Source organism: Juglans regia, chromosome 7 (assembly GCF_001411555.2).
Source record: "Juglans regia cultivar Chandler chromosome 7, Walnut 2.0, whole genome shotgun sequence".
NCBI classification, from domain to species: Eukaryota; Viridiplantae; Streptophyta; class Magnoliopsida; order Fagales; family Juglandaceae; genus Juglans; species Juglans regia.
In genome coordinates this window covers 36,000,416-36,014,021 of record NC_049907.1, presented here as the reverse complement: position 1 = coordinate 36,014,021, position 13,606 = coordinate 36,000,416, and the positions used below count along the sequence as shown (strand labels likewise).

General features: G+C 39.5%; 1 protein-coding gene across 1 annotated transcript; it reads right to left on the bottom strand.

The window, feature by feature from the left end:
- Positions 1-261: 261 nt before the first annotated feature.
- Positions 262-12,792, bottom strand: LOC109010489 (UPF0613 protein PB24D3.06c-like). The gene is made up of 9 exons (XM_018991347.2): positions 12,445-12,792; positions 10,607-10,683; positions 10,326-10,431; positions 9,653-9,745; positions 9,485-9,550; positions 2,217-2,362; positions 1,423-1,531; positions 1,005-1,069; positions 262-632 (listed from the first exon to the last, which is right to left on the bottom strand). The coding sequence occupies exons 1-9, from the start codon at positions 12,685-12,687 to the stop codon at positions 485-487; spliced, it is 1,053 nt and encodes a 350-aa protein (XP_018846892.2). The 5' UTR covers positions 12,688-12,792; the 3' UTR covers positions 262-484.
- Between the last annotated feature and the right edge of the window lie 814 nt (positions 12,793-13,606).

The window sequence follows — 13,606 nt, the reverse complement described above, 5'->3', positions numbered from 1 at the left end:
GACTCTGTGTTTGTGTGTTGTAAAGCAAAGCAGCAAAAAAATATGACCATAGTTTCTAAAAAAGAACAAATAATAACAGTTAATTTAAATCCATTCTCAACAATTTACATTTACAGTTGGTTTGAGCTCACAAGCCTTTAAAGTTGGTATTACAAACAACTAATTGGGTATACAAACAAGAGGCAAGTTCCAGAAAGCAAAAAGGTTAACATCAAACGCCATATAAATGGTGAAAAGGACGCAAAAATGTTCTCACATGAATTAATGCCGAAACTAAGTTCCCTTCATTCACAAAAGTCTGCTGATGCAAACTAAAATCATGCCTCCAATAAATAGAATAAGAATAAGAATAAGATTTCCCCACCCTCTCATATATAGGAGAAAGAAATTGAAATAGCTGACAGCAACAAAGAGAGCAAATACATGAGAATAACAAAAAAAAGATGAAATCATGAAGATGAAAAAAAAAAAAAAAAAAACTACACTACTTCCATGGATCATCCCAACCTTTAGGTCCCTCCCTTTTAACAAAATCAATTATGGCCTGGACAGCTTCATCAACTCTGTTAGAGAGGGAGTGATTCCCATGTTCGATTTCAGCTTTCTCTGCACCACCCATTGCTCTGCACAATCTGGATGATTTCAAAAATGTTATGACAAGTTTATTTGATCACATCAAAGATCTCTGTCTCAGCCTGTCTCTCTCCTTACAACACACACACCCCATAGAAATTATAATTGTTTTGTTTCAAACAAGTAGATCATCAACCAAGACCAGTCGGCAAAATCTCTACCATTGTATGTCCCAACGCAAAAAAAGAAAAAGATATAATAAAATAGCATGAGCATGAATATTAAGAGATTAACGTATTTGCCTAAATGTAACTGAGCTACTGGGGTCATTGTTATGCGGTTGTTCCATTTTGTGTAAGGGCCATATGATCAATATACACCCCCCCCCCCCAAAAAAAAAAAGAGTAAAAGTATGAAGAGATTAATCTAACCTTTCAACCAATGCTTTGTTATCCACATAATCTGGCACATACTCATCTGCCATGGAAAAGATTACCTGCCAAAAAAGGATGACAACTTTAGTGTACGTATTGCCACCTACCATACACTTAACAAGGGAAAGAAATCCTTCTGGTGTTAAGACAAAAACACATTGTTAGATGTAAGGACTGCAGAGTTAATAATTACTGACTTGATCGCTTAAGATAAGTGATTGCTTAAGATACATACCTATAAACTTATTTGTTATGATGTAGATTAAATAATTGCAAAGAAAAGTTCTATGCCAATTATAACAGAATAGTTGGCTCTTTAATTCATGAAAATATTGGATGAAGTTTCTCTTCATATTGAAATACTCTACACACCTCTGCTGTACCCAGACGAGAATTCAAACAGGCATATCTGTACCTGGCAAGGTGTGTTAGACATGTGGCCAAGTCTCATTCTCAGCTGGTCATCGCTAAGGTCTGAACTGAACATGTCATCATCTCCCATATATGCACAGAGGGAGTGATACCTACAAAGTAATTAACCTTTTAGGAAAGGGAGCAGTGGCATTTTATCAAACTCTTGTATATGGTATCATTGATTGTGCCAATTTCCTGGTGACCACGGGCAGATAGTGTGGAAGCATCACAAATATGTTTTACCATTCTTTTCACCTTCCATAAGACTCAGGGTTTTTATTTAAGATATATGAGGTAAATCCAGACTAGAATCCTCCACAACTTATAACAGCATTTGCTGAGTCTGGAAAAACTGATTAGATTGTGCAAAGGAAATTAATTGATAGAAAAGAGCTTCTAAGGATAATATCTCATATAAGTGCGAATCATTCCAGGAACAGGTCCAAATAGCCAATATACAACTAGCTTAATTCAACTCATTTGATAACATTGCAAGTGAGAACAGATTAAAAAAGTGAAAATGAAGAAGACAACCAAAAAGATTAATAGACATACTATGGGATGACTCATGCTAAAATCTTTCTTTGATATGTAAAGATGTTTAGCATGAGCACCAGCTAGCATGACGACTAGTACTAAATTTCAATTAGATGGACCCACATTTTTTTTTTACTGAAAATGCTACTAGAGGAAAAGAAAATATTATGAAGATAAGCATTAGCCCTGAACCACCAATACCCGATTCTGATTTGAGGCTTGTTAGCATGGATGGCAACAATATGGTTGTATACCAACCTATAAGCAGTTATGGGTGAAGTTGGATCTGCATCCCTTGGCATTAATTCTGACCCGCGGCCCTCACTTATCATGGTAGAAGCCAAGTCAATCATAGCAGCTGTTTCTGGAAGAGTTGCTCTATATTCCCGATCACTGACAGGAGCCTGGACATTATAATTGCCATGATGACAAGGGCTGCACTTAAATGCCCGATTGTAGGCAGTACAAGGAATAAATGTTGCCACTAGGAAGAATAAGAAATTTTACATGTTAACCGCACACATGAAAAGTGAAGTAACTTTAAAAGCATAAGCCTATTAATTTTCTGTCTCTGCCAATTAGAAACGAGAAATCCCTCAATATGTATGCCAAAATGAAAAGTCAAAAAATAAAATAAAAAAATAACTGCAATACTTGTTGGATAATATCATGATAATTCACAAGAACTCATGTTTTGGAACGCTTCAAAGGCTAACTACTGAATTAATTTTCTTCATATCTCTTTTTATTCACAATCTAATTGGACAGAAATATCAATCTTCCTTATAAATATTCTTCAAAATAAACAAATGGGCTGTTCTCAGCAGGACTTTTTGCACTTGCACTAGATAGTAAACTGTCATTCTTAGTAGCTCTGAGTACTAGCCCCAAGGTAATTGTGCTTCTCAGTCCATATATAAGAACCATGTCTTATGTATCCAGCCGGCTACAGAGGGAGAATATGTTCTTTTCTCCACCTATAAAAAAAGAACCTATTTTTCCAATGCACTAGACAGGATAATAGAAAAAGGTCATCCTCGTCCCATCTTTTTATCATCCACAATGGACACAGCACCCACTAGGAACTAACGTGAAAGTGGATCATGATATCAAAGATCATGGAAAAGATAAGTTTTGCTTCCAAGAGCATATGACATCACCAAAAACTTTTTTATGTAAAAAAATAAAGCAGGTGAATGACCATGCTCCAAATTCTCAAAGATCACAAGTTAATCAATTCATCCCAACTATTTGATTTTGCTAAATTAAGTCATTACTAATCTCGGGGGTGCACAAGCCCTCTGCAAGGAGTTTCTCGCAAGTCCACCTTGGGTAATTCAAGGAAAAATCCTCCTAGTTTGATGGCCCCAAGAGTGTGAATCGAGTTTCGAACCCAGGACGTCCAGTTCATATGGCTCACCCCAAGATCACTATGCCAATCATAGGGGTTTGCTACATCAATTCCAATTCCATATTGCCACTGGAATGTCAAGTCTCAACTATTCAAGTTGGCTACTTAAGAGATGTTTGGAAACAAATCACATCCCATCTCATTTCCTTTCCAAACATCATTAAAATATAAATACTTTCAAACTAATCATTACAACTTTCCCAAATTTCTACACAAAAAATAATTCAACTTTTCAAATCCCAAAATAAAAATAATATTAAAAAAATTATATTCTAACAATATTTTAACTTTATAATATGTTTTATTCAACTTTTTCTCTCTCATTTCCCAAAACCTAATAAATACTTTTTTTTTTTTTGATAAGTAATCGATATTATATAAATAGAGATAGGCAATAACCCAAGTACACAAGTGATATACAAGAGATAAGACCTATCTAGGTCGACATAAGGGAAACTAGAAAGTCATGAAAATTCAGGCCATTAAAATCTAAAGCAATGGCCCATAGACATAAAGTACGGAAAAATAGAGCTCTAAGTTCCTCCAAAGACCGCTCCTTGTTTTCGAATGTCCGATCATTGCGTTCTTGCCAGATACACCACATAATACAGATCGGGATCATTTTCCACACCTCCTTGATTTGTTGAGCTCCTCTTGGAAGTGTCCAACTGGCTAGTAGATCTACCACAGTGGCCGGCATAACAAAAGATAACTCTATCCGACTAAAGACTTCCACCCATAAGGCTCTAGTTGTCTCGCAGTGTAGCAAGAGGTGTTCCACTGACTCACCAGATCTCTTGCACATGCAACACCAGTCTAGTATAACTATCCGGCGTTTCCTCAGATTGTCGGTAGTCAGAATCTTCCCCAACGCTGCTGTCCATGTAAAGAAGATCGCTTTCGGGGGCGCCTTATTTCGCCAAAGCCTCCTCCATGGGAATGAATTATTTACGGCTCGGGAAAGGGACTTATAATATGAACGAACTGAGAAGATGCCCTTACCCGCAGGAGTCCACCACAACCTATCAGCTTGTTGTCTGTTTGGCTTCACAGAATAAACCAGGCTGAAAAAAGCCTCAAAGATGTCCACTTCCCAGTCTTGTGCCGCTCTACTAAACGTGATGTTCCACTGCACTTGGTCTCCTGATAGAAACATAAGATCCTCAACTGAAGCTTCCTGGTTGCGTGCCACTCGGAAAACTGCTGGAAATGCATCCTTTAGAGCCTCATTCCCACACCAGGTGTCCCTCCAGAACTTAATACAAGAACCCCTCCCCACCACCAATTTAACATGACTACTAAAATCCCCCCATCCACGCCTAATATGTTTCCAAACTCCAACACCACTGACCCCATTTACCTCTTCAGTGCACCAACCCCCCCATAGACTTCCATATTTACAATCAATTACCAGTTTCCATAAGGCTTCTGTCTCCGTGTTATACCTCCATAGCCACTTTCCAAGTAGAGCCCGATTGAATGTTCTTAGATTTTTTATACCCAAACCACCTGATGAGATTGGTCTACACACCTTATCCCAACTAACCAGGTGAAATTTGAATTCATCCCCTATCCCACTCCATAAGAAATCACGATACAGTTTATCAATCCGAGCCGCCACCCTTACAGGCAATTGAAACAAGGATAAGAAGTATGTAGGAAGGTTAGAAAGGGTACTCTTGATGAGAGTCAACCGACCACCTTTCGACAAGTACAGTCTTTTCCATCCTGCCAATTTTCTTTCTATCTTCTCAATGACTGAGTCCCATATGGATGAGGCCCTAGCCGCAGCCCCCAATGGCAATCCTAAGTAGGTCATAGGAAGAGAGGCTACCTTGCACCCAAGAATACTGGCTAGCTGGCTTGTGTTGCTCACGTTCCCCACTGGCACTAACTCTGACTTGTCAAAGTTAACTTTCAGGCCTGATGCTGCTTCAAAACATAATAACAAAGCCTTCATAGCCCTCAACTGGTCACGATCTGCCTCACAAAATAGGAGTGTATCATCTGCAAAGGGTAAATGGGATAAGGTAATAATGCCCCTGCTGGGATCACCAATCGGAAAACCAGCCATAAACCCATGCGTAACCGCCGCCGATATCATCCTACTCAAGGCCTCCATAATGATAACAAAGAGAAGTGGGGACAAAGGATCTCCTTGCCTTAGGCCACGAGAGCTACTGAAAAAGCCTGTAGGACAACCATTTATCAATACTGAGAATCTAGCCGTAGTAATGCACCAACTCATCCAAGAATGCCACCTAGCCCCAAAACCGCACCTCCCCAACAAGTACAAGAGGAAATCCCAATTTACGTGATCATATGCCTTCTCCATATCTAGTTTGCAAATAATCCCTGTGGATCCAGCCTTTAGTCTGCTATCCAACCCCTCGTTCGCTATGAGGACTGAATCCAAGATTTGTCGCCCTTTAACAAAGGCATTTTGTGGCTTCGTGATGATCTTGCCCAACACCACCCCCAATCTATTAGCAAGAACCTTAGAAATAATTTTATACACCCCATTCACCAGGCTAATGGGTCGGAAGTCCTTAACCTCCACCGCTCCAATCTTCTTCGGGATTAGTGCAATAAAAGTAGCGTTTAGGCTTTTTTCAAACTTACCAACCGAGGATACTTCCCTAAACACCTTCATTATGTCCACTTTCACCACCTCCCAACAAGTTTGGAAGAAACCCATCGAGAAACCATCTGGACCTGGAGCTTTATCTTTATTCATACGTCTCACTACCTCATACACTTCCTCCTCTTCAAAAGGTCTCTCCAACCAAGAGGCTTCTTGGGGCTCAATAGTGTCAAAGACGAGGCCATCCAACTTTGGTCTCCATTCCTCATGTTCTGTAAGTAGTTGTTCATAGAAATCCACCACATGATCGCTAATCACAGGGGCCTCCTTGCACTCCATACCATTAATATTTAGCATTTCGATGGTATTAGTTCTTCTATGAGAGTTAGCAACTCTATGAAAGAACTTTGTGCAACGGTCACCTTCTTTCAGCCACAATGCTCTCGACTTTTGGCGCCAAGAAATCTCCTCTAAGGAGAGTACTCTTTCTATTTCTGAAACCAGCTCTGTCTTACGCATCAATTCTTCTGGTAACAGGGCTCTAGCCTCGAGATTCAGCTCATACTGATGTAACTCCTCCACCATAAGCTTCTTTCGCTCCCCCAAATCTCCAAAAGATTGTGAATTCCAAAGCTTAAGGTCATTTTTCAAAGCTTTTAATTTGCAGGCTAGGATGTATGAAGGATTACCATAGAACTGATAAGAAGACCACCATTCTCTAACCTTATCCACAAAACCTTCACTTTTCAGCCACATGTTTTCAAACTTGAAGTATCGGCGACCGCTTCGAATGCCACCACAATCCAACAAGATAGGAAAATGATCCGAGCACAGACGTGGCATTCTCTTTTGGGACACCTCCGGATAGTGAACCTCCCATTCCGGTGAGATTAGAAATCTGTCTAACCGGGACCAAGACTGATTATTCGACCAAGTAAAGGAGCCCCCCAAAAGAGGAATATCTAACAGGTTCAAATCAAAAATACAATCTGAGAACTCTGTCATTGCTGGCCTCATCCTACTCTCACCCGATCTTTCACTGGGAAATCTGATGACATTAAAGTCTCCTCCTATACACCAAGGGAGCTCCCACCAGCTATACAACCCAGCAAGTTCCTCCCATAATAAGCGTCTTTCGCTGTCTACATTTGGACCGTATACTCCCGCAAAAGCCCACACAAAATTATCTGCCACACTCTTAAAAGAGCATGCCAATGTATACTCCCCCACAAACTCCTCCACTTTCTCAACAACTCGTTTATCCCACATCACTAGGATGCCACCCGATGCCCCATTAGAAGCAAGAAAGACCCAATCCGCATAAGTACAACTCCAAACACTTCGGATTAATCTTCTAGAAACACTTTTTAGTTTGGTTTCTTGTAAACATACAATGTCCGCCGCCCTCCACTCTCGTAACAAGTTTTTTATACGAAGTCGCTTATTCAACTCATTTAACCCACGAACGTTCCACGACACAATTTTTGGCTTCATAAGGAAAATGCATGCCCCTTCCCTTTTGATCTTTCCCGGCTCGAGCTTCCTTCGTAATTTAATGACCAAGTTAGGCGTTTGAGCTCCCGCTGTTTTTTTGATCCTGGTTTCTTTGACTGTTTATGCCCCGCATCAATGGCAATTAGTAGAGCCAAAAACTGATCCTCATAACCCACACAATCCATACCTATCCAGTGATGCATATCTTTCACCTTTTGAAGCATCCAATCCGCAGTATTCGATTCCTTTGGTAGCAAACGGTTTAACGGAATAGGCTCCCCATCACTAGAAGCCCACAGCATATTAGGAATCACCCCCCTATCATCCTCCCCAAATAAGTTTCTGCCCTCCCATTCGACCATAGCATTACTGGTGGGAAACTGAGTCTCGGGGACCATCACTACCTCACAACTCATTCCCTGGGAATGCCCATCATCATCACCCACATCCACCCGTGCCCCCTTATCACCAGGAACCATGTAACTCAGTTCATGGCACGGCAAAGCTTCAGAGCAGAGTTCGAGATGCTCCTCAAGTTGTATATGGGCTTCCGACTGAGGAGGTGACCCTCCCGACATGTTCATCGGCGTTTTCTGATTGCTTGGAGCTGCAGCAGTGTCGCACGATGGCAAGGACTCCACTCCCGAACTGCCTGAGGCTGTCAGCCCCCCCATCGCAGGCCTCTCCTCGCCGGACCTAACCTGACAAAGCTGAGCCTCCACAAAAGGCAAAGGAACCACTGGCGGTTTTGTTGAGCACTGGAGAGGAGGCGGTTCTGTTAACGTGCGTTCACAAACCATCTTATTACTATTCACAAAATTATCATCTCATCTCATCTAATTCCCTAATCATCCCCTTACAGATTATAATGCCATTGCATTCGAGGAAATATTGTTTAAGTAGTGGAACATATTATATTATTTTGAGTACCTCAGTTAAAGCCTATTTGCAGCTATTCTACTTTAGTCCATTAACTTAGACAACATTGACACTGCAAGGAGGCCAACAGGGTATAGATCAGAATTATTATTTTTTTGATCAGTGTAGATCAGAATTATCATCCCCCTCGATAAAAGTATTTCCTTGAAACTGTCCAACAAGCATCTCTTATTTTTTATAAGTAAAAGGCCAAAGAGCATAAGACGTGAGCAGCAGGATTCAAACCTACATACATCTCTTATTTTATATAAAATATATTTACACATAAATAAATTTTAATTTACGCTGGGTTCTGGTAACTTGCATAAAACTCCTTGCTGAGGGCTTGGGCACTCTCAGGATTAGTCGAGACTTTGTTCTCGGACACAAGGTGCCAATCAAAAAAAATTTACACTGGTTTCTGAGATGGAGTTCATTATTAGTATAGAAGAAAATGCTGGAAGCCAGACTTAGACGGGCCTCGTTTGTTTTCAGAAAATAGCTCATCTCATCTCATCTAATCATTACAACTTTTTCAACTTCCAATATAAAATAAAATAAACAATTCAACTTTTTCAAATCCCAAAACAAAAATAATATTAAAAAATATATTTTAACATTACTTTATTCAACTTTTTAACTTTAATCTCATCTCATCTCATCTCATCTCTGAAAACAAACAAGCCCTTAAATGAAAAGACAGACTCCCATTTTTTAATTTCAAACCAGGCATTTCACTTCAAGCAACTCACTTTTTATAACCTTCAATAGATGTTTCATCTGATGTGTAAAATTTCATTTTATTGTTGGTTTGGGTTATATATGGGGGTTATAATACCCCTGTTTTGAGCAACTTTTCTCTATAGATGAGATATCTAGCAAGCACTGACATATGGCAGCAACTGCCACCAAGATGGACTGAAGTAAGATTCAGATGCAAAAATTAAACAAGGTCACCAGAATAAGCCTTTATCATTGGCTAAGAGCTGCTTATTCACTGCAGGTACTTGTATAAATGCCAAAATGCAACAACCAACGGTTTAGTCTGAGGGAAAGCAATGTAGATCTTAGAAGCTTTTACATTATGAGAAATAGAGCATGGTATGAATGAGTGAGTACCTGTAATATGGCAGCACGGACAGCTCTAGAGCAAGCAGCATTTGTACGCATATAATGCACAATATCCTAGATTCAAAAGCAAATAGTTTTTGTCTTCAAAAAGTTCTAGCGGTGAGTATTCAAATGAAATTCAGATCCGGTTTAGTTTATAATGCAACCAGTACTAACCTGACAACCAGTACTATGCCCCAGTAGTACCACACCTTCAGAATCTTCTTTGTTTATTAAATGACTGACCAGCTGATCAAGCTCCTTCGCATCCTTCAAGGTACATGGCACAATGTCATCATAATATAGCAAATGGGTAGCGAACCAAGTTCATACATTAATATCTGACTCAATAACGCCTGAAATTAAAACTCAGCTGAAAATATAAATAATCCATAATCTAATAATCTGAATAATGTCTCCAGCTATATCCAAATCAAAGGTCTATGCTAACTATAAATGTAAATTCATATATATTCAGGGTTTTGCACAAGTACAATACACCAGATAATTTGATTGAGAGAGAGAGTACTTTTCATTTATAGTTAATGTAAAAAAATCCAATTACCTAGATTTTCACCATCAAACATGGATTTTAAAGGAATTAGCTCTAATAATTCTTTCGAAGAATATTATCCTGGAGATATTCAGAACTGAGAGGTCGGTGAATCAGATAGAACAAACCGATGCAACCATCCAAAGAAATGGTTGCAACACCAACAGCACATCAAAACACAGGAAATAATAACAAAAAGCACTACCGACTAGTTTTTTTTATCGGTAAACAGAAAAAGAACTACCAACTATGAAACCAATTGACCAGACATTATTTGCATTGAATAGCATAAGTTACTTGTTGCAAGCTGGAGGTGCCAAATCCACTATATGAGGATGAGAGAAGTGGTTGAACAAGTGCCCACTTCTCGTTCTCCAGGGCAATTGCAAGAGGTTCCAAGTATCTGTCAATCAGACGAAAGAAAGATATCAGGAATTACAAAGTTTCAAAAATGTTTTCTGCATTCAGAATCATATCCAAAGAAAGACAGAGAGATATCAGTTCTTAAGTAGTTGGCAATATGTCACCTCAATCAAAGTAGTTATGCAAATTGATTAAACCAGCAATATAAAACATACTCTGTCGCCAGAAAACCATCAGTTAATCCACCAATAAAAATTACTTGTTGTTTATGATCACCTGTTTTAAATGCAACCTGCACATTAAGGAAAACTATCAGAAAGTCATTATGTTGAAAAATAAATGTAACAGCATAGAAGTTTAATCTCCCCTGAGTAGCACAATCACGGTAATTGGTGAGCAATGCCTAGTACCTTCACATGTGTGCACACATGCACATGCGCGTGCATGCACACATTTATGTCATGCAAAACATGAGTTGGAGAGCCATGAGATGTGCCATCCCATGATCTTTCAGTCAATTGATGCAAATGAACCATTTAAGTTCTTCATGATCATGATAGGGGTGATCACCAGGAATGGAAAACTAACCGGATTGGCAGTAACAACCGGAAAATGATTGACACTCAATATTGTTGGAAGGTTCAGCAACTATATGTAGCAGCATTAATGAGAGTTGATTCAGCTGTCAGTTATAAAGCGTGAATGACATAACAAGACCAACCCGACCGATTGTCATATATATATTACGGTTATATATGACATAACACTTCTATATATTACGGTTAGATAATACATGGCTCTCTGCCCTTCTCTGCCTCAAACCTTTTGCCTCTCATGCCAATAAAAATCACAAAGAGCTTCGCCCAGAAATTCTGGGGTAAAACCATTGTGGCCAAGCCCGACCTCATCCCAAGCTCTTTAGTCCTTCGTTGTCAACAACCTCATCTTCCTTTCCTACATGACCCTCTGCCCCATCCTAGTCCACTGCAGCAGGCCCAAAATCAGCCTCTAGCTCAAGTGCCTCAGCATTGAGGCCATCTTCTACAATGGCCTCTAGGCCACGGACTCAAAAAAGGGGCTAAAACAATGATTACTGTGTAAAAAGGTTTCGTTTGAATGTTTTTAATTTGTGTTTTGTTGCTGAGAAATTAAGGCCCAAACAGGCCAAAAGAGGGACTACCCCATGTGATGGGTACAAGAGGGTAAAGCAAAACTACGAAAACTCAACCCAAACTGCCAAGCGGACAACATGCGGTGTGAAAAGCAATTCAGTTGCCGCACACCAATTGGTTGGTTCAGAGGGTGGTTTTGAAGGCTGACATCTGCCAGCTTGGCACCTCAGGAAACTTGGAGGGGAGGGGGTTCAGTGGTCAGCCAGAGTGGGGCATAAGGTGACCCATTAAATGGCCTTTTTCCCTCAGTATATGCAAATGAATCGTCCTTAAGTTTTCCATGATCCAAAAGGTTATTTGAAGACAACCGAAATTAAACTTTCCACCCCAAATTTCCGGCATTCACTTCAATTTCCATGGTGAGTAGCAGGCAAGTCTACGCTGTATTAAGACATGACTACACCGTGGAAAAAAGGAACCTTTCCAAAGTTTGTTTCAAGTGGTTTAATTGCAGAATCCTAACATTTCTATCTCTCCGTCTGGCCAACTATTGATGTTAACATCAAATACAATCGTCATAACAGCAACCCCACTAAAAAGATAATAAATGCGATATTTAATCTGCACTAACCAGTAACCACGTACTATATTTCCTTGTGAATTTGAAATTTTTTAACTTCTATCACTATTGTAGAGTTCCACTAAAAGAAGAGTTTCTCTTCAGCTCGAAAATGATTAGCATGAAAAAGAACGGTAAAAATATACTTCTCACTTCCCAAATGACACAAATCACCGCAAATCCCAAAATTGCCAAATTTAAGACTCGATCGAGTTCTCAAACCAAATTAAACCCATCGCCACCACGCAACCCAGAGTAAAATAAAGTTGATAAACTCAAAATCCATCAGTTTTATTAATAAAATGAAATATTTTTCAATAACCTGAATAGGCTTAGGCCCGTACTTGAAGAGCACACCACGCCACTGGTTCTTCCGCACAACCGGACCTGTAATTTCAGCACCATCACCGACGGTGGGGTTTCTGCCCATCTTGATGCTCCCAGGCCGGTCTGACCGGAGTCGCACAATGCTGGAGAGCCAAGAACTCGTTGTTGAGGATGACGAAGACGAAGACGAAGACGATAAGGAGGACAAAGAAGTCGCTGAAGAGTTCGAGAGATTCATATCAACAGCCCTGATTCACCCACCATAATTCCCAGATGGTTTTGGATTTGCAAAGCTTAAGGTTGATGTTTGTCTGAGAGAGAGAGAGAGTTTGAAGTAGTTTTGGCTGCGTTTCTATGCTGACGAAGTTGGAAATGCAAGTGGGCTTTGATTTCTACGCGCTGACGCGACAAGAGGAATATTGTAGGCCCACTAGTCCATGGATACTCTTTATAATTGGGCTAAATGCCCAATAAGCAGCCTGGTCCGTTTTCTCAGGGGCTTAAGTCCACCCAATATGGGCTTCGAGTGTGATAAAAAAATAAATGAAGATCTGGAGGGCCTGAGGCTAATATTTTACTCGATTCCCCTTCAAACATGTAAATTTATATCGTAGAGTTTTTACACGAACTCTTCGATATAAAGTGAGAGAAACACATAAAATAATCTTAGAGTATTCATTGTCTTCCGAATTAATCTCTCGGACTAATATTATAAAACTTTTTTTTAGGACTGAACAAATAAATTGCCTACCAGGCCCGACAGTATTTTCCGACCCGACCCAACCTGATTTTAAAAAATATATATTTATTTAAAAATTTATTATTATTATTATTTAAAAATAAAATATATAAATAATTTATTTATTTATTTTTTTATTATTTTGTGTGTTTGTATAATATCAAAACCTGTTTAACTCGCACCCATTTTTATTTCTGGTCGGGTAATACTCAATACCTATTTTAAAGCTAAAAATGGCGTCGTTTTTTGTATATGTATAATTTTAGTTTGAAAAATGATAGAAGCAACCGCCTAGTGAAACCGGCGTGCAACCGGCTTATACACGTCACCCGTTTTATTTTTCCTTCCTCTCCCTCTCCATTTCGTTCCCCCTCTCTACCCCTTGAAATTTCACTTCTCCCTCCCTCCCTCTCTCTCT